Source organism: Erinaceus europaeus, chromosome 3, assembly GCF_950295315.1.
Source record: "Erinaceus europaeus chromosome 3, mEriEur2.1, whole genome shotgun sequence".
NCBI lineage: Eukaryota > Metazoa > Chordata > Mammalia > Eulipotyphla > Erinaceidae > Erinaceus > Erinaceus europaeus.
This window is the reverse complement of record NC_080164.1, coordinates 175,688,765-175,713,122: the sequence shown is the minus strand read 5'-3', so window position 1 is coordinate 175,713,122 and position 24,358 is coordinate 175,688,765. Positions and strand designations below refer to the sequence as shown.

Sequence of the window (24,358 nt, the reverse complement as noted above, 5' to 3'; positions counted from 1 at the left end):
CTCAAGGTACAGTACTCTAAAACTCACAATGCTGTCTTTATATATACTTCCCAAGTAGGGTGGAAACAGGATGTGACATAGAGAGGGTGGAGAGAAAAGTGACTGGTGAAAATCAGAGTGTGACAAAGAGGGGATCAGGGTGTGACAAGGAGGGGGGTGGAGCAAAAACATATCATGAAACAGTGGGGATTGAACCAATGCCCTGGAGGGAGGTACTTGTTAACAGCGGTTATATAAATAGAATGAAGTGGTTATGTAAATAGAATAGTGTTAAGTAGGGGGGATTTAAACCAAATGAAACAGAAGGGGTCTCATGCATACCAACAAGGGAGGAAGTACACTCAGAAGAAGAAAGTGTAACTTAGAAAGAGAAGAGAGAAAAATGGGCAAACTGAGTGGGGGAGGTAGCACAGTGTTTATGCAAAGACACTCTTATGCCTGAGGATTCAATGATTCTGCTCAATCCCAAGCACCACCATAAGACAAACTGAGCAGTACTTTCATTAATAAATGAATAAACAGGTGTGGATAGATGGTATAATGGTTATGCAATTCATTACGATTTCATGCCTGAGGTTCCAAATCTCCAGGTTCAAACACCCCCCTCCCAAGACCCCCATGCACCACTAAAAGCCAGAGCTGAGCAATGATCTGGTAAATATAATTTAAGTATGTAAGTAAATAAAATAGTGCAAAATAAAATACAGATGCAAGAGGCTCTAAACAAAATGGGCAAATATACAAAAGGATAGATTGTTTTTTTAAAAAGTCAAGCCATATCTATGTTCTTGGGAGATTATTGCAGTTTTCATGAAAGGATTGGACACAGAGAACTCTTGGTAGGAAAACCATGGAAGTTTACCCCTGTCATCTGATAACTGTGTAAGTCAGTATTACAACATTAAGAAAAAAAAAAAAAAACTAGCTAGCAATTAGTTAGACCCTCTGCTGTGTCTTCTACCTATTATTACAAGATAAGTCCTATGTATGGAATACCTTTTGAGGTTGTCACTTTGAGTCTGGGAGGAGACGTCTCCAGTGGGGAGCACAAGTGAGAAAGCACCAAGTCAAGGTTCAATCCCCAACACTCTCATAAAGCAGAGTTGTGGTTTAAACATTGGTAAAATTAGAATGAATGTGGTCAGTCCTGAGCTGGGACCTGGCTCCAACCTCAGTTCTGGTTTCCACACCTGTAATGAGATGTTGCCCGCACCTCCTCAGGAGGACCAAGTCAGCAGTCTCTCTCCCCATGCTGGGACTCACTCTCTTCCTGCCTATTGCCCTGTCTGAACCCACCCCTCCAACAGTTCAGGTCTGGACATCTCTTACAAAGGCTCTAGAGCAAATGCTTGTCTCTTTGAAGTCCTGTGAACCAACACATCACTGAGAGCTCAATTGCCCCCTCCCACCTCCAGTGGCTCCCTGGGGTCCCAGCTGCACCCCGTGTTCACCCACCTGTATCCCAGGACTCCCCCTCTGAGAGGCTCTGCTCAGCTGGGGCTCTGTGCTGAGGACCAAGGGCTCCTTCTCTCTGCAGAGCAGCTGAGCCTCCTGGATCCTGAACTGAAGAAACAGCAGCCTGAGTTATCTGCTCAGTGTCTGTCTGTTGGAGGGTCCCACTGCTGGCTTCATAGCCCACAGGGTGTGTCAGTCCCCTCTTCCTCCTGATCAGATCCCACCTCCCTCCAATCCCTGCAAAGATGAGTTCCTGATGTGATCAGATAGAGCCCGTTACATTGTACTCTGAGCTAGTGCCCCACCCTGCCTAATCTCTTTGTCTAAACTCCCCAGTGTCTGTGTTTAGTTGACTAGATGGTGTCAAAATCTTCACATTGACTTTGATGTAAAAAAGTCAGAAAGCCTGGTGTTTATTTATGTATTTATTTATTTACATATTTAATATTATACATTAACCCCATTTTTCTAGTTTTCTTACGCCTTTTATTACAGTTATTTATTGATTGACTCAATGAGTTCGTTTTTTACTGTTTTTTATTTATTGATTGGATAGAGAGAGCCAGATAGCCAGAGGGAAGGTTATTCCCAAAAAATTCACTGGGAATGCATCTCAAAATGTTTTATATTGCAGAAGCAGTAATTCTTTAAATGAGGGTAATAGGGAGAGACACAGAGAGAAACCCACATCAAAGCTTTCCCCAGGCCGGTGGTACAAGGGGACTGAACCCAGGTCCTTATGTATTTTCATAGGTGAACTCAGCCACTTGCACCACCACCCGAACCCTAGTTAGTTGTTTTGTTTTTCTTTGTTCTTTTTTTTAAACAGACGTGTGCATTTACTGAGCATCAGTCTGGCACATAATGTCCCAGGGATTGACCTCAGGATCTCAGGCTCGACAGCTCAGTGCTTCCTCTCTGACCCACCTCCTGGCAGGCTGTTCCTGGGTTCACCCTCCTCCCGGCTGTCTCCATCTTTACTGGTTGACAGCAGCAGACAACCTGAAGAAGCAATCTCTCTACTTCTGTTAACCTAGTCGGCTGGGAGTGGGGCATGAAGCTGTCAGGCAGTGTAGTACCTGGCTGAGCACACACATTTCAGAGCATAAGGATCCAGGCTCAAGCCCTTGGTCCCCACCTGCAGGGGGGAGTGTCGGGCTGAGCTTCACTGACAGGAGGCAGAAGACCCGCGGACTCATGGCTGGGTTGTACGCAGTATCTCTTTATTCATGCAGGACACAGCACAATCTAAGCCAAGCTAAGCTAAACTAAAACTAAACTAAAATGAACAATTTTGTCTTTATATATACTTCCCAAGTAGGGTGTGAACAGGATGTGACATAGAGAGGGTGGAGAGAAAAGTGACTGGTGAAAATCAGGGTGTAACAAGGAGAGGGGGCGGAGCAGGCCAGAATTCTACCACTGAACCACCAATGCCCTGGAGGGAAGGTGGTGCTTTATGTCAATGTAAAAGTGATTTATGTAAATAGACCACAGCTTTGAGTGGGAGCAAACTAATCTCATACAGACATACTGGTGTTTAAGCCGGGGGGAGCTGCATACTATCCAACAGGGGAGCTTCTCTGGAGATGAAGCAGTGCTGCAGGTGTCTGTCTTTCCTTCCACCACCGCTTTTCCTCTCAATTTCTCTCTGTCTCTATGCAAAAAAATAAAAATAAAAATTGTAAAAATATATTTGAAGTTAACAAATTTCCAGAGTCCTTTATAAATCACCTGAGTTAACAAGTACAGAGTTGGATCCAGTTCTGTTCTTTCTTCTCAAGATTGTTTGGGCAATTCTAGGACTTTTCTGGTTCCAGATAAATTGCCGGGCTAGCCTGAGGGTGTTTCTTCCTGGGCACTTGCTCTCTGGGTTGGAGAGAACTCGACCAGAGCCAACCTAGGCTGCTACTTACTCAGGAATGCAGGAGTGGGATCAGGAACTCTTGCCAGGCTAGCTTCGCTGGAGAGAGAATCTGGGACTTGGGGAGTGGGAACACAATGCAGTTCTTTTATTGATCAGAAAAAACTGTCTTTTGTATCTTCTGAGATGGAAGTGGCAGGTCGGGGGAAAAAGGAAATGGCTAGGAGAGGGTGGCAGAGAGGAAAAAAGAGCAGCCCTCCATGCCGTTTACAATTGAACTTTAAAGGTGAAGTCACTTGGGGTGATGTTTACAAAGGAAGTAAAGGACCTTTACAATGGAAACATCAAGACATTTTGAAAAACAACTAGAAAAGGACACACAAAAGTGAAAGAACAATCTTCCTTCCTGGATTGGGAGGATAAGAATTACTATAATGGTCATTCTACCACAAACAGTGTGTTATCAGCTTAAGAAGAGATTTCTTGGCCTAAAAGCCTGTACCTACTTGGGAGCATCTGGTAACAGCCCAGCAGTTTGCCTGTTGAGGTGCCATCTCCTGACTGAGTTTTATCAAGAAAAAAATTGATAAAGGGAGAAGAGGACCCTGTAATTCTCACCATTTACCACTGTGAGTCTCCATCACTACCATCCCTTGGTGGCTGGAGCAGCAATGGGGAGGCTTTGTGCTAGCATCAGGGGCAGAAGACTGATGGGTAACTCAGGAGAAGATCTACACCCTGGTGGTCTGGAGTGGGGCTGTATATATAGTGAGACCCTTTCCTCATTATTCTCCTGATGAATTAAGAGACAAGATAAATAATAGCCTCAGAATCCATGAAGTACAAATAGGATTTGTTCAGAAACTCACAGAGCCAAGTACTACTGCTGGCTACCTTCAGGCTGCTGGCAGAGCAGCAGAATTAGGCCTGGGGCTAAAGCCCCTGGGCCTGGAGCTTTCTTTGCATAACCACTGTGCTATCTCACCCCTTTTTGTTTTACCTCTTGGTGATGAGTGAATTATTAATCTAAAAAAAGTCTGCTTAGCTTTAAAAGTCCTCAGGTTCCCACAACTTTCAGGGAATATAAGAACATAAGAGGGGTTAGCAACGACTGTGCTTCACCTCAGAGACTGAGATAACATTGAAACAACTGATAATTTCCACAACTGTGAACTCTTTCTTTTTTTTAATTACTAGTAAATTTAATTCAAAAGAGAAAAGTTACATATTGTAGATAATTGCTAAAATTAACTATATGAAGTAAAAAACAGGAATATTTAAATATTGAACTTCACTACACCTACAACATATTAATTCATAGGAGTTTCTTTTATTTATGTAATAATTTTCCACTTGGTTGCCCTTGTTATTTTATTGTTGTTGTTACTGATATCATCATTGTGGGATAGGACAGAGAGAAATGGAGATCGGAGGGGAAGACAGAGAGGGAGAGAGAAAGATTAGACACCTGCAGACCTGCTTCACTGCCTGTGAAGTGACTGCATGCAGGTGTGGCGCCAGGGTCTCCAACTGGGATGCTTAAGCTGGTCCTTGAGCTTCTTGCCAGCCTGGTCCTTTTCACCCACTGCCCTAAGCCCTGACCCCAATCCATAGGAGTTTCTAAACACTTTCTCTTTTTTTGAAGTCAGTAATCAATTCAGGCAAAATTGTAACTAAGGAAGGGGAGAGCAGAGAGCAGTAACACACCCCTTTAAGGCCACACATTACAATGCATAAGGAGGACTTGGGTTCAAGATTCACAGAAATGAAAAAAACATTTTTTTAAATACTTTGATGCTGTATGAATTATGGGGAAATTATTTACTTTCTACCTAGATACTGTTAGGCATATATAAACATATTACATTATTTTTAATTTTTCATCTTCCATTGTTTGTGTTACAAAAAACTTCACGTTTTGCTCGGCTGTGTGGCATAATCTATGAACTTCTATCAAGAAGCTTAGGGACTTTTATATTTTTATTTTATCCTATCGTATTCTATACGTTCCCTTTTAAAAATATATCTTTTAAAAATATTGGGGAATTAATGTTTTACATTTGACAGTAAATACAATAGTTTATATATGCATAACATTTCTTAGTTTTCCATATAACAATACAACCCCCACTAGGTCCTCTGTCATCCATCTGGGACCTGTATTCTCCCCCTCCTCCCCATGCACCCCAGAGTCTTTCACTTTGGTGCAATACGCCAATCCAGTTCAGGTTCTACTTGTGTTTTCTCTTCTGATTTTGTTTCTCAGCTTCTGCCTGAGAGTGAGATCATCCCATATTCATCCCTGTATCCTGTTACTCTACTGAATTTATTATTTCCAGTGGCTTTGTGGTGGAGTCTTTGCCGTTCTCTCAGTATAATATCATGTGCTCAGCAAATAGTGGGAGCTTGATTTCTTCTTTTCCAATCCCTGAACCTTTGATATCCCTTTCTTCTCCGACTGCATTGGTCAGCACCTTGAGAACTATGATGCATAACACTGGAGAAAGAGGACATCCTTGTCTGGTTCCTATTATTTATTAAGGGGAAAGCGTTAGGTTTTTCCGCAGTGAGAATCAAATGAGTTTATAGTAAATGGTCTTTTTCATGATGAGGAATAATTCTTCAGTTCCAAGTTTCTGGAGGGTCTTTATCATGAATGGGTACTGTATCTTGTTGAATGCCATTTTGGCTTCACTTGATATGACCCTGTGATTTTTTATCTTCCTTTTTGTTGATATGATGAAGTCCATTGATTGATTGGCAGATATTGAACTATCCGTGTTTCCCAGGGATGAATCCCAGTTGGTCTTGGTGAATTATTCTCTTGATATGTTGTTGAATTTGATGTACCAATTTCTCCTTCAGGATCTTTACGTCAATGCTAATCACACATATAGGTTTAGTGTTTTATTTTCTGGTATATCTCTTCCTGCTTTGGGGATCATAGTAAGGTTTGCCTCATAGAATGTGTAAGTCATCTCCTCTCCTCTCCTCTCCTTTCTTGTCCTCTTCTCTCATCTTTTCTCTTCTTTCCTGGCCTTTCCTCTCTCTGGCCAACTAGGAATATCAAAGGAGACCACATGGGACCACAACAAGACACAGGGCAGATCATACAAACTAAAGAAACATAGACATCATAATAACACCACCTGCTGGCCAGAGATAAACTGCACAAAAAATGTGCAAGCACAGAACCAGAACTAAACAGCCAGCTATGCCGTTTCAACCTGACAGAAAGGAAACAGAGGAAATCCAAGGAACTAGAGATTTAGAGGAACTCTCAGAGACAGACTACACAGAGCTTATTATAAGGCCTCTCCAAGAATTTAAGCAGGAATTAAAAGAGCATGTTACTATGGCATTATGATGCATGAGAGATGAACTGATAACAGACATGACTAAGTTCTTGAAAGAACTTCGGTCAGAACTCCAGGGAGTAAAAGACACCCTATCTGCAACCCATGCCCAGGTAGAAGGCTTAGAAAATATATCCACACATTCAGAAGAAATAATCTCCCATACAGAAGATACAGCCAGGCCACTCTTTCAATTCACAGATGAGGGAGCACAATGGTTTAGAAAGATTGAAGCAACTCTCTGTGAAATTGCAGACTCCAATGAGAGATCCAGTGGAAGAGTGATAAGTCTATCTGAAGAGGAGAATAAGCCCAAAGACCCAGAGTCCATTTTCAGAGCACTTTCAGCTGAGAACTCCCCTCACTCAGGAAACCATCAGAACATTCTCACCCTAGAGGCAGAACCATCACCCAGATTTATAAATACAACAAGACCAGTACCAAGGCAAATTAGTATTGTAAAATGACCCAAAGTCAACGATAAGAAAGAAATTTTGCTGGCTACTAGGGAAAGGGGAGAGGTTACATACAAAGGCAGAGCTATAAGACTTTCATCAGATTTCTCTTTACAAACTTGAGAGGCAAGGAGAAAGTGGAATGACATATTCAAATTCTAAAGGGGAGGGAATTCCAGCCACAAATATTTTACCCTGCAAATTTTTCCTTCAAATATGAGGGGGAAATAAAGGTTTTCTTAAATATTCAAGAACTAAAGGAATTGCCACCATCATAACTACCTTACAAGAACTACTGAACTGAGTCCCAGAAGAAAGGAGGAGGCAAAAGAATACATGTTCCGGAATCTGGGTGGTGGCACACATGGACAAGTGCTCATGCTACTGTGCTCAAGTACCCGGGTTCAAGTCCCCAGTCCCCACCTGCAGGAGGAAAGCTTCAAATGTGATGAAGCAGTGCTACAGGTGTCTCTGTTTCTCTTCCTTTCTACCACCCTATTCACTCTCAATTTCTGGCTGTCTCCATCCAATGAAAAAAAAATAATAATACACGTTCCAAACACCAAGTATCAGATGCTACCATGATGTTAACCTGGGTCTCCTGGTTGGACAACTTTACCAATATACCCCGGAACCCAACCTCTCCAGAGCCCTGCCCCAGTAGGGAAAGAAAGATAATGACAGGCTGGGAGTATGGATCAACCTGTCAATGCCCATGTCCATCGGAGAAGCAATTACAGAAACCAGACTTCCCACCTTCTGCACCTCATAATGACCCTGGGTCCATGCCTCCAGAGAGATAAAGAATAGAAAAGCTTCCAATGGAGGGAATGGGATATGGACCTCTGGTGGTGGGAAATGTGTGGAATTTTGCCCCTCTTCTGATATGGTTGTATCAATATTTTCTATTTTACAAAGAAAAGAAAAGAAAAGAAAAGAAAAGGAAAGAAGAGAAAAGAAATAGAAAAAAATCACCAGGTTAGTTCTGTGACCTTGATGTCATTATAGGGTCTTCCTGCTGCTGTCCCAGTGTCTGTGGGACCACTTCAATGGAGACTCAACAAGTCACAGTGGGAAATTTTTTTCAAAATATTTTATTTATTTACTAATGAGAAAGATAGGAAGAGAGAGAGAGAACCACATAACACTCTGGTATATGTGCTGCTAGGATTGAACTCGGGACCTCATGCTTGAGAATCCAATGCTTTATCCATTACACCACCTCCCAGACCACATACTGGGAAATTTTTAGGTGTTTTTCTTTCTTATTAACCATCTTTTTGCTGCTAAAACCTGAACCCAGGAGTCGTGTGTCTCATCCACTAGACTTGTATGTTGCCTGCTCTCTCTGCGCTCTGATTTTCAGTCATGGGAATGACTCACTCACCTTTTATAGTCCTCAAACCACATGGACCTGTGGCTTAGGTACATTTTTTTCCCTTTCCATTCATTCATTCTTTTTTTTTTTTTTTGACATTTTATTTACTTATGAGAAAGGTAGGACAAGAGAGAGAAAGAAGTAGGCATCCTCTGGTACATGTGCTGCTGGGAATTGAACTTAGGACCTCACAATGAAGACTGCAATGTTTGATCCACCGCAAACATTACTTAACCTCTGGACCACAGTCTTTGTTTTTTGTTTTTCTTTTTTATTCAAGAAAGGATTAATTAACAAAACCATAGGGTAGGAGGGGTAGAAGTCCACACAATTCCCACCACCCAATCTCCATATCCCACCCCCTCCCCTGATAGCTTTCCCATTCTCTATCCCTCTGGGAGCATGGACCCAGGGTCATTGTGGGTTGCAGAAGGTAGAAGGTCTGGCTTCTGTAATTGCTTCCCCACTGAACATGGGCGTTGACTAGTTGGTCCATACTCCCAGTCTGCCTCTCTCTTTCCATAGTAGGGTGGGTCTCTGGGGAAGTGGGGCTTCAGGACACATTGGTGGGGTCTTCAGTCTAGGGAAGCCTGGCCAGTATCCTGATGACATCTGGAACCTGGTGATTGAAAAGAGAGTTAACATACAAAGCCAAACAAATTGTTGAGCAAGCATGGACCGAAAGCTTGGAATAGTGGAGAGAAAGTGTTAGGGGGTACTCACTGCAAACTCTAGTGTACTTCTGCTTTCAGGTATATATTTTGCAGTAGTTTACGAATAAGTGTGAACATAAGCTCTCTCTCACAGAAACTGGTGTATATCTAGGTTTTGGGACTTTGTTAGAAAGTGAACCACCTGGGATGGAATTAGAGTATACTATGAAAGGAAAGGTCTCACCCGAGTAATGAAGTTGAAGGGTTGTCATTCCACACATGAAGTCTCTGGGCACAGTCTGAAGTGAAGCATGTTGAGGTGGCAATCGTTGCGTTGATTAGGTTGTGATCGGCAGATGCAATATTATTTGATATGGATTAGGAGAGGCATACGGGAAACTGGGCCCTATCCAAGGGTTCCAGGACTGGGGGAAGTAGAGGCTCTATAGTGGAGATGTGAGGTTCCTGCTGTCTTAGGGTTCAAACAGACAATCAATAGATAATGTTATCATCACATTATTTGTTAATTGGGTTAACTTTGAAAAGTCCTTTTGTTAGGGTTTGCTTTGCAGTACCCAGTATCTTGTATATAGCTGTGCTATTGGTTGCTTCTGATCTACTTGGTCTAGGCTTTTGAGAGAGTCTGCATATCAATTACACAGCCTATATATTAAAATGATTCAGTTTGTGTTTTGAAAAACTTCGAGACATACAATTAACAGGCATCACTCTAGTACATGTGCTGCCTGGAATTGAACTCAGGACCTCACACTGAAGACTGCAATGTTTGATCCACCACAAACAACTACTTAACCTCTGGACCAAGTCTTTGTTTTTTAATGTTCTTTAAAAAAAAAAAAAAAAAAAAACGTCCAAAAGAATCAGGTGCCCAACAACAGATGATTAGCTGAGAAAGCTGTGGTATATATACACAATGGAATACTATGCAGCTATTAAGAACATGAACCCTCCTTCTCTGACCCATCTTGGACAGAGCTAGATGTAATTATGTTAAGAGAGCTAAGTCAGAAAGATAAAGATGAGTATGGGATGATCCCACTCATCAACAGAAGTTGAGAAAAAGATAAGAAAGGGAAACTAAAAGCAGGAGCTGACTAAATGAAAACCGTGTGGTGAGGGGGAGGATGGACATTCAGCTTCCCGGGGTGGCGGGAGGGGAGCATGGGTGGGTGGGTGGAATGGGACACAGTCTTTTGGTGGTGGGAATGGTGTTTATGTACATTTCTATTAAAGTGTAGTCATATAAATCACTATTTAATTAATATGAGCGGGGGAAAATTGATCATATGTCTCAAACTTTTTAAAACACAAACTGAGTCTTTTTAACATATAGGCTGAGTCTTTGATATGTGGACTCTCTCAAAAGCCTAGACCAGGGAGGACAGAAGCAACCGGTGGCACAGCTATATACAAGATACTGGGTATTATTCAGCAAACCCTAACAAAGGGACTTTTCAAAGTTAACCCAATTACCAAATAATGTGTTGATAACAATAACTATCCATTATTTTCTTGAACACTAAGACAGCAGGAACCTCACATTTCCACTAGAGAGCCTATATGTCTCCCTGTCCTGGAATGTTAGGGTAGGGCCCACTTTCCCACATGCTACTCCAAATTCATATCAAATAATATTGTATCCGCTGATCGCAACCTAATCAACACAATGAGTACCACCTCAGCATGCTTCACTTCTAACTGTGTCCAGAGACTTCAGGTATAGAATAACAACCCTTCAACTTCATAACTCAGGTGAGAACTTCCCTTTCATAGTATTCTCTAATTGCATCCCAGGTGGTTCACTTACTAACAAAAACCTAAAACCTAGATATAGACCAGGTCCCCTGAGATAGACCATATGTTCACATGTATCCATAAACTAGGGCAAAATATATACCTGAAAGCACAAGTACTCTAGAGTTTACAGTGAGTATCCACCAATACTTCCTCTGCATTATTCCAACCTTTGGGTCCATAATTAATTGTTCAACAATCTGTTTGGCTTTGTATGTTAACTTTCTTTTCTTTTCAGCCACCAGGTCCCAGATACCATCATGAGGCTACCCAGGCTTCCCTGGACTGAAGACCCCACCAATGTGTCTGGGAGCTGCACTTCCCCAGAGACCCACCCTATTAGGAAAAGAGAGAGGCAGACTGGGAGTATGGATTGACCAGCGTGGAAGCAATTACAGAAGCCAGACCTTCCACCTTCTGTAACCCACAAAGACCCTGGGTCCATGCTCCCAGAGGGATAGAGAATGGGAAAGCTATCAGGGGAGGGGATGGGATATGGAGATCTGGAGGCAGGAATTGTGTGGAGTTGTGTCCCTTCTATCCTACGGTTCTGTTAATGTCTCCTTTCTTAAATAAAAAAATAATAATAATAAACTATTTTATTTATTTTCCCTTGTGTTGTCCTTGTTGCTTTATTGTTGTTGTAGTTATTATTGTTGTAATGATGTCATTGTTGGATAGTATAGAAAGACATGGATAGAGGAGGGAAATACAGAGCTGAGAGAAAGATAGTCACCTGCAGAGCTACTTCACTGTCTGTGAAGAGACCCTCCTATAGGTGGGTAGCCAAGGTCTCTAACCAGGATCCTTATACCAGTCCTTGTGCTTCGTGCCATGGGCGCTTAACCTGCTGCACTCCTGCCCAAACCCCAACTGTCATCTTTTTAACTTGGATCCAGAGGGGTGGGTCTCAGCTGCTGGTCTGTCACCATGAATCCCTGATTATGCCCTTGACTTGGGAGTCTCTCCTTCACCACCCTTCTGTCTGTACTCATCTGTTGCTTGGTGAGTTTGGAAAGATCCTGGTCGTCTTTTCTTGAGGTTCCAGGTGATATTCATTGCTTTTCTAGTTGATCAAGGAAAGCAAAACCTCGGTAGCTGCTACTCCAAAGCCTAAACTTTGAAAGTCCCCGTATATATATTTTTATAAAATAAAATGTCTCATGCCTGAGGCTCCTAAGTCACAGGTACAATCCGTCAAACCACCATAAGCCATAGCTAAGCAGTGCTCTGGTGTTTCTCTCTCTCTCTCTCTCTCTGTCCATGTGTCTCTCTGCATCTTTCTCAAAAATAAAAAATAAATTACAAATTAAAAACCTGGGGTCTTCATTGCCTCAGACATGAAAGTCTTTAAATAAATAAATAAAATAACTTCGAAATACAAAAAATATAGATTCTATCTACACCAGCTTAGAGAGGTCACGAGTATTTATAAAACATTAAAGAAGCACCAGGCCTTTGTAGTTATTTTACATCAAAGTCAATGTGAAGATTTTGACACTATCTAGTCAACTAAACACAGACACAGGGGAGTTTAGACAAAGAGATTAGACAGGGTGGGGCACTAGTTTAGAGTAGGGTGTAACAGGCTCTATCTGATCACATCAGGAACTCATCTTTGCAGGGATTGGAGGGGGAGGTGGGAGATGGGATCAGATCAGGAGGAGGAGGAGGGGACTGACACACCCTGTGGGCTATAAAGCCAGCAGGAGCCTCCAACAGACAGACACTGAGCAGACAATCTCAGTTGCTGTTTATTGGTCCAGGATCCAGGAGAATCAGCTGCTCTGCAGAGAGAAGAAGCCCTTGGTCTTCAGCACGGAGCCCCAGCTGAGCAAAGCCTCTCATAAGCTGAGTCTTAAGACACAGGTGGGTGAGCATGGGTGCTGCTGGGACCCCAGGGAGCCACTGGATGTTGGACGGGGGACTGGGATCTCAGTGATGGGTTGGCTCATAGGGCTTCAGAGAGACAAGCATTTTCTCTAGAGCCTTTGGAAGAGATGTCCAGACCTCGTGTTGTTGGAGGAATGGGATCAGACAGGACAATAGGGAGGAGGAAGAGGGTGAGTCCCTGCATGGGGAGAGAGACTGCTGACATGGTCCTCCTGAGGAGGTGCGGGCAACATCTCATTACAGGTGTGGAATCTGGAACTGAGGTTGGAGCCAGGTCCCAGCTCAAGACTGACCACATTCATTGTAATTTTACCAATTTTTAAACCACAACTCTGGTTTATCAGAGTGTTGGGGACTGAACCACGACTTTGTGCTTCCTCACTTTTGCTCCCCACTGGATAATTCTCCTCCCAGCCTCAAAGTGATAACCTCAAAAGGTATTCCATACATAGGCGTTATCTAGTAATGATAGGTAGAAGACACAGCAGAGGGTCTAACTAATTGCTAACTAGATTTTTTTCTTAGTGGTGTGACACTGACTTACACAGTTATCAGATGACAGGGGTAAATTTCCCTGGCTTTCCCAACACGAGTTCTCTGTGTCCATTCCTTTCATGAAAACTGCAACAGTCTCCCAAGGACACAGATATGGCTTGACTTTTCAAAACGATCTCTCCTTTTGTATATTTGCCCATTTAGTTCAGAGCCTCCTGCTTTTGTATCTTATTTTTCCCTATTTTAGTTACTTACATGCTTACTTATATTTACCAGATCAGTGATCAGCTCTGGCTTATAGTGTGCTCGTTTGTGGGGGAGTTGATCCTGGGAATTTGGAGCCTCTGGCATGAGAGTCTATTTGCATAACCATTACACCATCTACCTTCACCAATTTATTAATTCATTTGTTTATTAAAGCACTGCTCAGTTTTGGCTTATGGTGGTTCCTTGGATAAAACCAGGGACATTGGAGCCTCAGGAATAAGAGTGTCTTTGCATCACCATGATGCTGTCTCCCCCACTCCATTTGCCAATTTTTCCCTCTTGTCTTCCTAAGTCACACTTTCTACTTCTGAGTGTCCTTCCTCACTCCTACACCATACATTTATTTATGTATTTATTTATTTATCAATCTTTCTTCTCTCTCCTGGGTTTTGTTGGAATTGGAGTTCAGAGCCCTCAGGTTATCATCCACTAAAAGTCACCACTCTTGGAGTGAAGACCAAAATTCTCATGTGGTACAATAGATGGAAGTCTGGCTTTGAATTTGCTTTTCCAATAAACACGGGTGTTGGAAGGTCGATCCACACCCCCAGCCTGTGTTTGTCTTTTCTTAGTTAGGGAGGGCTCTGGAGAGGTGAATTTCTAGGACGCACCTGTGAGGGCATCTGCTCAAGGAGTCTACCATGACATAGACAGTTGTATCTGCCACTTGGTGATAAGTGCTAATTTCTTCATCTAGAGTCCAACCAGCCTGCTGACTCTACTAAAAAAAACCACAGATATTTGACAGTTGCTGCTGGTGATCCAGGGGGTGGTGCAGTGGGTGGACTGTTGGCCACTCAAACCTGAGGTCCTGAGGTTGACCTGAAGCTGTGCAGGAGCCACAGTGAAACTCTGGTGTCCTCTCATTCTTTACTGATGCCTGTGAGTCCCCTACATGATAATTTACAAGAACCCTTTATATATTTACTGAGTGGAAACAGATATCAAGCAAGTAGGGTGGTGGGGGATTTTGTTGAGTGCACAGTATTCAATTAGCAAGAATCCTAGTTCAAATCCCTGATCCCCACAAGAAGGGGCTTAAGCTTACGAAGCTGTGAAGGAATGCTGGAAACCTCTCTCTCTCTGTGTGTGTGTGTGTGTGTGTGTGTGTGTCACTGCATCTTTCTCAAAAAAAAAATTAAATATTACAAATCTGTGATGTTCAGTACCTCAGGCATGAAAGTTTTTAAATAAATAAATAAAATAACTTTAAAATACAAACATATAGATTCTATCTACACAAGCTTAGAGAGGTCGCGAATATTTATAAAACATTAAAGAACCATCAGGCCTTTCAACTTATTTTACATCAAAGTCAATGTGAAGATTTTGACACCGTCTAGTCAACTAAACACAGACACAGGGGAGTTTAGACAAAGAGATTAGACAGGGTGGGGCACTAGCTCAGAGTAGGGTGTAACAGGCTCTTTCTGATCACATCAGGAACTCATCTTTGCAGGGATTGGAGGGGGAGGTGGCAGATGGATCAGATCAGGAGGAGGAGGGGACTGACACACCCTGTGGGCTATAAAGCCAGCAGGAGCCTCCAACAGACAGACACTGAGCAGAAAACGCCTGTTGCTATTTTCTTGGTCCAGGATCCAGGAGAATCCGCTGCTCTGCAGAGAGAAGAAGCCCTTGGTCCTCAGCACAGAGCCGCAGCGGGGCAGAGCCTTTCAGAGGGTGAGTCCTGGGATACAAGTGGGTGAGCAGGGGGTGCTGCTGGGACCCCAGCAAGCCATTGGAGTTTGGAGGGTAGACTGGGCTCTCAGTGATGGGTTGGCTCATAGGGTTTCAGAGAGACAAGCATTTTCTCTAGAGCCTCTGGAAGAGATGTCCAGACCTCGTGTTGTTGGAGGAATGGGATCAGACAGGATAATAGGGAGGAAGAGGGTGAGTCCTGCATGGGGAGAGAGACTGCTGTTCTGGTCCTCCTGAGGAGGTGTGGGCAACATCTGATTACAGGTGTGGAAAACAAAACTGAGGTTGGAGCCTGGTCCCGGCTCAGGACTGACCACATTCATTGTAATTTTACCAATGTTTAAACCACAACTCTGGTTTATCAGCGTGTTGGGGATTGAACCCTGACTTTGTGCTTTCTCACTTGTGCTCCCCACTGGATAAGTTTCCTCCCAGCCTCAAAGTGATAACCTCAAAGTTATTCCAGACACAGGAGTTATCTAGTAATGATAGGTAGGAGACACAGCAGAGGGTCTAACTAATTGCTAACTAGAATTTTTTTCTTAGTGGTGTAACACTGACTTACACAGTTATCAGATGACAGGGGTAAATTTCCATGGCTTTCACAGCACGAGTTCTCTGTGTCCAATCCTTTCATGAAAACTGCAACAGTCTCCCAAGGACACAGATATGGCTTGATTTTTTAAAACAATCTATCCTTTTATATATTTGCCCATTTTGTTCAGAGCCTCCTCCATTTGTATCTTAATTTGCCCTATTTTAGTTGCTTACATGCTTACTTATATTTACCACATGACTGATGAGCTCTGGCTTATAATGTGCTCGGTTGTGGGGGAGTTGATCCTGGGAATTTGGAGCCTCAGGCATGAGAGTCTGTTTGCATAACCATTATACCATCTACCTTCACCAATTTATTTATTCATTTATTTATTAAAGCAATGCTCAGTTTTAGTTTATGGTGGTTCCTTGGATAGAACCAGGGACATTGGAGTCTCAGACATAAGAGTGTCTTTGCATAACCATGATGCTGTCTCCCCCACTCCACTTGCCCATTTTTCCCTCTTCTCTTCCTAAGTCACACTTTCTACTTCGGAGTGATGTCTCTCACTCCTCCACCATTAATTAATTAATTAACTAATTAATTAATTAAACTACCTTTCTCCTCCTCTCATCTGGGTGGTGTTGGAATTGAAGTTCAGAGCCCTATGGTTATCATCTACTAACATTCACTACTCTGGGAGTACAGACCAAAATTCTCATGGGGTACAGGAGGTGGAGGTCTGGCTCTGAATTTGCTTCTCCACTAGACATGGGTCTTGGCAGATCGATCCACACCCCCTGCCTGTGTTTGTCTTTTCTTAGTTACGGAGGGCTCTGGAGAGGTGAATTTCTAGGACTCACCGGTGAGGCCATCTGCCAAAGGACTACCATCACATAGACAGTTGTATCTGCCACTTGGTGATAAAGGATAATTTTTTCATCTAGAGTCTACCACCCTGCAGCCTCTACTGAACAAATCCACAGATATTTTAAGGTTGCTGCTGGTGATCCAGGGGGTGGTGCAGTGGGTGGACTGTTGGCCCATCAAACCTGAGGTCCTGAGGTTGACCTGAAGCTGTGCAGGAGCCACAGTGAAGCTCTGGTGTCCTCTCATTCTTTACTGATGCCTGTGGGTCCCCTATAGGATAGTTTACAAGAACCCTTTACATATTTACTGGGTGGAAACAGATATCAAGCAGGTAGGGTTGTGGGGGTTTTTGTTGAGTGCACAGTATTCAATTAGCAAGAATCCTGGTTCAAACCCCTGGTCCCCACTGGTAGGGACTTAAACTTACTAAGCTGTGAAGGAGTGCTGGAAACCTCTCTCTCCCTCTCTCTATCTGAGTGTGTGTGTCTGCATCTATCTCAAAAATAAAAAATAAATTAAAAATTAAAAACCTGGGATCTTCAGTACCTCAGGCATGAAAGTCTTTAAATAAATAAATAAAATAACTTTAAAATACAAACATATAGATTCTATCAACACCAGCTTAGAGAGGTCACAAGTATTTATAAAACATTAAAGAAGCACCAGGCTTTTGCAGTTATTTTACATCAATGTCAGTGTGAAGATTTTGACAGTATCTAGTCATCTAAACACAGACACTGGGGAGTTTAGACAAAGAGATTAGACAGGGTGGGGCACTAGCTCAGAGTAGGGTGTAACAGGCTCTATCTGATCACATCAGGAACTCATCTTTGCAGGGATTGAAGGGAGGTGGGAGATGGGATCTGATCAGGAGGAGGAGGAGGAGGGGACTGACACACCCTGTGGGCTATAAAGCCAGCAGGAGCCTCCAACAGACAAACACTGAGGAGACAACCCCGGTTGCTATTTTCTTGGTCCAGGATCCAGGAGAATCCGCTGCTCTGCAGAGAGAAGAAGCCCTTGGTCCTCAGCACAGAGCCCCAGCTGAGCAGAGCCTCTCAGAAGGTGAGTCCTGAGATCAAGTGGGTGAGCATGGGGTGCTGCTGGGACCCCAGGGAGTCATTGGAGGTGGGAGGGGGGACTGTGCTCTCAGTGATGGGTTGGCTCATAGGGCTTCAGAGAGACAAGCATTTCTCTAGAGCCTTTGGAAGAGATGTCCAGACCTCGTGTTGCTGGAGGGGTGGGTTCAGACAGGACAATGGGCAGGAAGAGAGTGAGTCCCTGCATGGGGAGAGAGACTGCTGTTCTGGTCCTCCTGAGGAGGTGCCGGCACCATCTCATTTCAGGAGTGGAAACCAGAACTGAGGTTGGAGCCAGGTCCCAGCTCAGGACTGACCACATTCATTGTAATTTTACCAATGTTTAAAGCACAACTCTGGTTTATCAGCGTGTTGGGGACTGAACCTTGACTTTGTGCTTTCTCACTTGTGTTCCCCACTGGAATAGTTTCCTCCCAGCCTCAAAGTGAAAACCTCAAAAGGTATTCCATACATGGGCGTTATCTTGTAATGATAGGTAGAAGACACAGCAGAGGGTCTAACTAATTGCTAACTAGATTTTTTTCTTAGTGGTGTAACACTGACTTACACAGTTATCAGATGACAGGGGTAAACTTCCCTGCCTTTCCCAACATGAGTTCTCTCTGTCCAATCCTTTCATGAAAACTGCAATAGTCCGCCAAGAACACAGATATGGCTTGACTTTTTAAAACGACCTCTCCTTTTATATATTTGCCCATTTTGTTCAGAGCCTCCTGCATTTGTATCTTATTTTGTCTATTTTAGTTACTTACATGCCTACTTATATTTACCAGATCACTGATGAGCTCTGGCTTATAGTGAGCTCAGTTGTGGGGAAGTTAAACCTGGGACATTGGAGCCTCAGGCATGAGAGTGTCTTTGCATGACCATGATGCTGTCTTCCCCTGTTGGTATGCTTCTAAAACCCCCCTCTGTTTCATTTGGTTTGATCCCCCCTGCTTAACACTATTCTATTTACATAACTAAGCACCAGCATGCCTGCATGGCATTGGTTTAATCCCCACTGGCTCATGATGTGTTTTTGCTCTGCCCCCTCTCCTTGTCACACCCTGATTTTCACCAGTCACTTTTCTCTCCACCCTCTCTACATCACATCCTGTTTACACCCTACTTGCCAAGGTATATTAGTTCAGCTTAGCCTAGCTTGGCTTAGATTGCTTAGCTCTGGTGTCCTCTCATTCTTTACTGACGCCTGTGGGTCCCCTACAGGATAATTTACAAGAAGCCTTTACATATTTATTGGGTGGAAACAGACATCAAGCAGGTAGGGTTTTGGGGGATTTTGTTGAGTGCACAGTATGCAATATGCAAGAATCCTGTTTCAAAGCTCTGGTCCCCACTGGAAGGGGCTGAAATTTACTAAGCTGTGAAGCAGTGCTGCAAACCTCTCTCTCTTTCTTTCTCATCCCTATCTTCTTCTTCACTCTAGATTTCTAGCTTCTCTATTCAGTAAATCAGTCGAAATAACAAATATTTTTTAAAAGAGACATCAAGGGAAACAGGAGGAAAAGAGAAAGAGATACAGAGAGAGAGAGAAATATAGAGAGAGAGTGAGAGTGAGTTTGGCAGCACTGCTGCTCAGCTTAGTAAATTTTAGCTCCTGCAGGTGAGGAGCTTATAGTGCCCCTGTTCATTGTAACTTTTTTTCTCAATTCCATGCCCCACTCTCAGCTCAGAGTGATACATTTTTAATGTGCATTTCCTTACTGTTAGATGAGAGGATGAGACAGCCCATCACTACTGTGGCAGACGGGTTCCTGAAGTTAAGCTCAGGGCTTCATGTTCCCAGTTTTAACACCTGTAGCCACTGTTCTCATCCTGGGTCACCCAAACAGACCGTCTTCATCCAAAGACCCAGGACCAGGGGGCTGGGCAGTGGCACACTCAGTACAGAGAGCACATTGTACAGTGCACAGGGACCCAGGTTCAAGCTCTCAATCCCCACATGCTAGAGAAAGCTTCATAAGCAGTTATGCAGTACAGGAGGTCTTTGGCTCTTTCTCTGTCATTATCTCTCTATACTTTTTATTATCTTTAATTTTTTATTTCATAGGGAGACCCAGAAATCATAGGGCAGGGAGTAATAGAGAGGAAGGGACACAGGGACACCAGTATCAACCAGGTTCCACCACCACTCTGCCCTGAGTAGAGGATCTTTGTCTCTCTCTCTCTCTCTCACTCCTTTTCTATCTCCTGCTCTGCTCTCAACTTCTCTCTGTCCCTATGCATAATGAAGAAGTGTATCTCCGTGAACAATGTCAGGTATGTAGCCATTACAGGAATCATCAGACACCTCATCTGTACTGAAAAAAGTCACTTTGTGTCAGGAAATGTTTGTGACATACTAAAACAGCTGGTAAAATCATGCCAAGGAGATCTATGGCATAAGCTTATTCCCGCCTTGTTTTCTTCCAGGCAGAAGACCCAACAGAAGAAGGATCCAGTTCCAGCTCCTGACACACATTGGAGAGGAAGTCCTACCAGCAGAGGAGCAGCTCCTGCCCCCAGCAGCCCATCTGGGACTCCTCCCTCCCCTAGGAGCCTCCTGAGCTTCTCAGCTGCAGGGAGAGGCTGAGAGAATCCTGCTGCCTCCCAGGTCCAGGTCTGCTCCTGGGCAGCAGCCTTGCAGAGACAGTGTCCTGGGATAGAGCGCCTGCAGCATGGACCAGGAAGGCTTCGTGGAGGAGCTGCGGGCACAGGCCAGCTGCCCCATGTGCCTGGAAATCCTGAGGGACCCTATGACCCTGGCGTGCGGGCATAACTGCTGTGAGTCCTGCCTGCAGCAGCTCTGGGAGGGCCTGCTGGACGTGTTCCCCTGCCCAGTCTGCCAGCACCACTGCACCCCTGGGGGGCAGCGGGTCAACATCCAGCTGAGGGTCCTGGGGGACCTGCTGAGGCAGCTGCCTGGCACAGAAACCAGGAAGAGGAAGAGGCAGGCAGAGGGCCCGTGGTGCCCGCAGCACCCACAGCAGGTACTCAGCCTCTTCTGTGAGCAGGACCTGGAGCTGGTGTGCGCCCAGTGCGGGTTGTCCTGTGAGCACAGCGGCCACGACCTGACCACGGCCCCCAAGGCAGCCGCTCAGCACAGGCAGAGGCTCAAGGCCTACCTGCAGCCCCTCAAGAAGCAGCTTGCTGATGCTCTGCGGGGCTTACAGCTGCAGGGCAGAGAGACAGAGGTCCTGAGCCTGCAGGTGCAGGCTCTCAAGGCAGAGCTGGACAGTGACTTGCAGGAGAGTCAGCAGTTCCTGCAGAGGTATCTGGAGGTCACAGACGCCCAGATCTTCAGGGCCATGGAGGCTCTTTACCAAACCCAGGAGAGCAGAGACCAGCTGTTGGCGCACAGCTCCTCCCTCCAGGCTCTGCAGAGGGAGCTCGCCAGGACCAGCCTGCAGACAGACACCCAGCTCCTGCTCAGAGGCCCAGAAGTTCGCCAGCTGCTGAAAAGATGTGAAGACTTCAAGGGCCCCGAAGCCAGCTCCTTCCAGTCCCAGGAGGCTGGCCCTAGTCTCCCCCACCACTACATGGGCACCTACTCCATGATCACTAGGTTCCAGACCCCCGTGAGCCTGGACCCCGAGACGGCTCACTGCAGTCTGTTAGTGGGTGGCTGCAGCAAGATGGTCTTGTTCCCACGGGACACGGAGGACACTGGCTGTGAGGCCAAGGCCACAGGCTTTACTTCCCACATGGCCATCCTGGGCTCCCAGACCTTTGAGTCCGGCCGGCATTTCTGGGTAGTGAAAATCTCGGGCAAGGGCACCTGGGCCTTGGGGGTGTGCAAGGCCTCCTTCCCCAGACATGCCCTACAGCCCCCGTCCCCAAGTCTGGGCTGCTGGCACCTGGAGCAGCACGTTGACTTGGGCCCAGACTCTGCTCACAGCCATGCTAACCACGACTGGGAAAGCAATAGCGACAGCCTGCGCATTGGGGTCTTCCTGGACTATGAGCTCGGCGAGCTCTCCCTCTACCACATGCAGCACAGAGCCCTCATCGCCACCATCCACGACACCTTCTCCGACAGCCTGCTGCCCTACTTCTCTGCTAGGCCCGAGTCCCCGACCCTCTCCATGAAGATCATCACCCAGAAAGCCTGAAGCCCATGGACGCTGTCCTTTCTCTGACTCTGCCCTTCTCGTCTTCCTCCAGTCTCTTGGACATCAAGCAAATGCAGAGAGCACTGTGATTCCAAACACCTTAAAACAGACACTTTTTCCTCCTGTGCTGCTGGTGGGAATGTACCTTCATCCCACCTCTGTGGAGAACCTTCTGCACAAGTCTCAGAAATCTAGAAATGGACCTACGCACGCTATGATCCTGCAATTCCTCACCAGAGAACCCATCATACCCTTCCAAAAACATCTATGTGCACATGTGTTCTTAGCAGCACAATCTGGAATAGAGAAAACCTCGAAGCAGCCCAGGTGTCCAACAACAACAGATGAGTGGCTGAGCAAGTTGTGGTACACATACACAATGGAATACTACTCAGCTATGAAAAATAGTAATCTCACCATTTTCAGCTGATCTTGGATGGACCTTGAAAAAATCATGTTGAATCACATAAGGCAGAACCAGAAGGATGAATATGGGATGGTCTCACTCTCAGGCAGAAGTTGAAAAACAAGATCAGAAGAGAAAACACAAGGAGAACCTGAACTGGACTTGGCGTATTGCACTCAAGTAATAGACTCTGGGGTGGTAGGGGGGGAACACAGGCCCAAAAAGGATGACAGAGGACCAGGTAGGGGTGGTTGTATTGTTATATTGAAAACTGGGAAATGTTATGCATGTACAGACTATTGTATTGACCCTCGAATGTTAAACACTAATTCCCCAATAAAGAAATTCAAAAAAATATAAAGACACTTTTTGATTCCCTTTGTGTTCATAGACTTCATTTTCAAATTCTGGCACACTTGATATTTGAGAAAAGACACCCACTCTCTGGGTTCTGGCACACAACTCCTCATTTATCGTCTCATAATTTTTTACGTAGTGGAAGCAGTTTTAAAAATAACAGTTTTAAAATAACAGAAGGATAGTTAGTCTCACAATTATTCATAACTTCTATAATTATTAAAATTGAAAAAAAGAGCCAAATTATGTGTGATATAGGGCCAAAACAGCCCAATGGGGAAAACAAAGTCTCCATAACAAATGGTGTTGAGGGACTTGGACAACCACGAGCAAGAAACTAGACCACGACCTAACACCATGCACCTACAGTAACTTATAAGGAGACCAAAGATACGGACATTAGACCCGAAACTAGAAAACACACAGAATACACTGGTGAAAGGCTCCAGGACCTTAATATTAAAGATGTATTTCGGAGAATCCACCCCCTGGGGAAGGAAACAGAATTAAAAATGAATAAAGGGGATTATTATCAAATTTAAAAGAAACTTCCATATTGGTAAAAAGGAAATCCTTCAAATGGATAAAGATATTTGCACCCTACTCTTGAGACAAATGATTGTTATCAAACATCTAAAAAGAGTCAATACAGCTCAAACAAATTTAAAAAAGCCCAATAAACAAAATGGGCATCCCACTCTCTTCCATGCAACAAGTACCATCTCAATATGCTTCCTTTCAAACTGTGTTTAGAGATGTCAGGCATAGAATGTCAACCCTTCAACCTCATTAGTCAGGTGAGACGTGATGATCAATGAAGCAGTGTTGCTGGTGTCCTTCTTTCTCCCTCTATTTTCCCCTTCCATATCCATTGCTTTCTGTCTGTCTTTATCCAACAAAAAGTATTAAACATTGAGACTCAGGCATTAGTGTAGCAGATGTGCAATCAGGCTGTTTATTTGTACTTTTTCTTGTTTCCTAATGTGTGCTTGTATAGCTATGAACTTCCCTCTCAGTACTGCCTTAGCTGTGTCCCAAATGTTTTGATAGCTTGGGTCTTCATTTTCTTTGAAGTCTCTAAACATTTTGATTTCTTCCTTGATTTTCTCTTTGACCCAGAGGTTGTTAAGAAGTGTACTATTGAGCTTCCATATTTTGGGACTATTACTAATCTTTTGTTCATTGTTAAGTGTTAGTTTGATTCCATTGTGGTCTGAGAAGATGCTTGGGATGATTTCAATGATCTTGAACCAAGATTCTTGCTAATTGAATACTGTGCACTCAGCAAAATCCTCCACCACCCTACCTGCTTGATATCTGTTTCCACCCAGTAAATATGTAAAGGGTTCTTGTAAATTATCCTGTAGGGGATGCACAGGCATCAGTAATGAATGAGAGGACACCACAGCATCACTGTGGCTCCTACACAGCTTCAGGTCAACCTCAGGACCTCAGGTTTGAGGGGCCAACAATCCACCCACTGCACTACCTCCTTGATCACCAGCAACAACCTTAAAACATCTGTGGATTTGTTCAGAAAAGTCAGCAGGTTGGTTGGACTCTAGATGAAGAAATTAGCACTTATCACCAAGTGGCAGATATGACTGTCTACGTCATGGTAGACACCTTTGGCAGATGCCCTGACAGGTGAGTCCTGGAAA

The 24,358-nt window shown here is 44.2% G+C and overlaps 1 protein-coding gene across 3 annotated transcripts; it reads left to right on the top strand.

The window, feature by feature from the left end:
- Positions 1 to 15,230: 15,230 nt before the first annotated feature.
- Positions 15,231 to 22,521, top strand: LOC107522254 (tripartite motif-containing protein 75-like). Of its 3 annotated transcripts, none has more exons than XM_060188636.1 (3): positions 15,231 to 15,314; positions 17,721 to 17,805; positions 20,256 to 22,521. In XM_060188636.1, exon 3 carries the CDS (start codon positions 20,501 to 20,503, stop codon positions 21,932 to 21,934), a length of 1,434 nt encoding a protein of 477 aa, XP_060044619.1. In that variant the 5' UTR covers positions 15,231 to 15,314; positions 17,721 to 17,805; positions 20,256 to 20,500; the 3' UTR covers positions 21,935 to 22,521. The 3 variants fall into 3 exon arrangements, with proteins under 3 accessions (XP_060044619.1, XP_060044620.1, XP_060044621.1); XM_060188637.1 differs by having other exon boundaries at positions 17,721 to 17,809; positions 20,260 to 22,521; XM_060188638.1 differs by lacking the exon at positions 15,231 to 15,314 and having other exon boundaries at positions 17,686 to 17,809; positions 20,260 to 22,521.
- Positions 22,522 to 24,358: the final 1,837 nt, after the last annotated feature.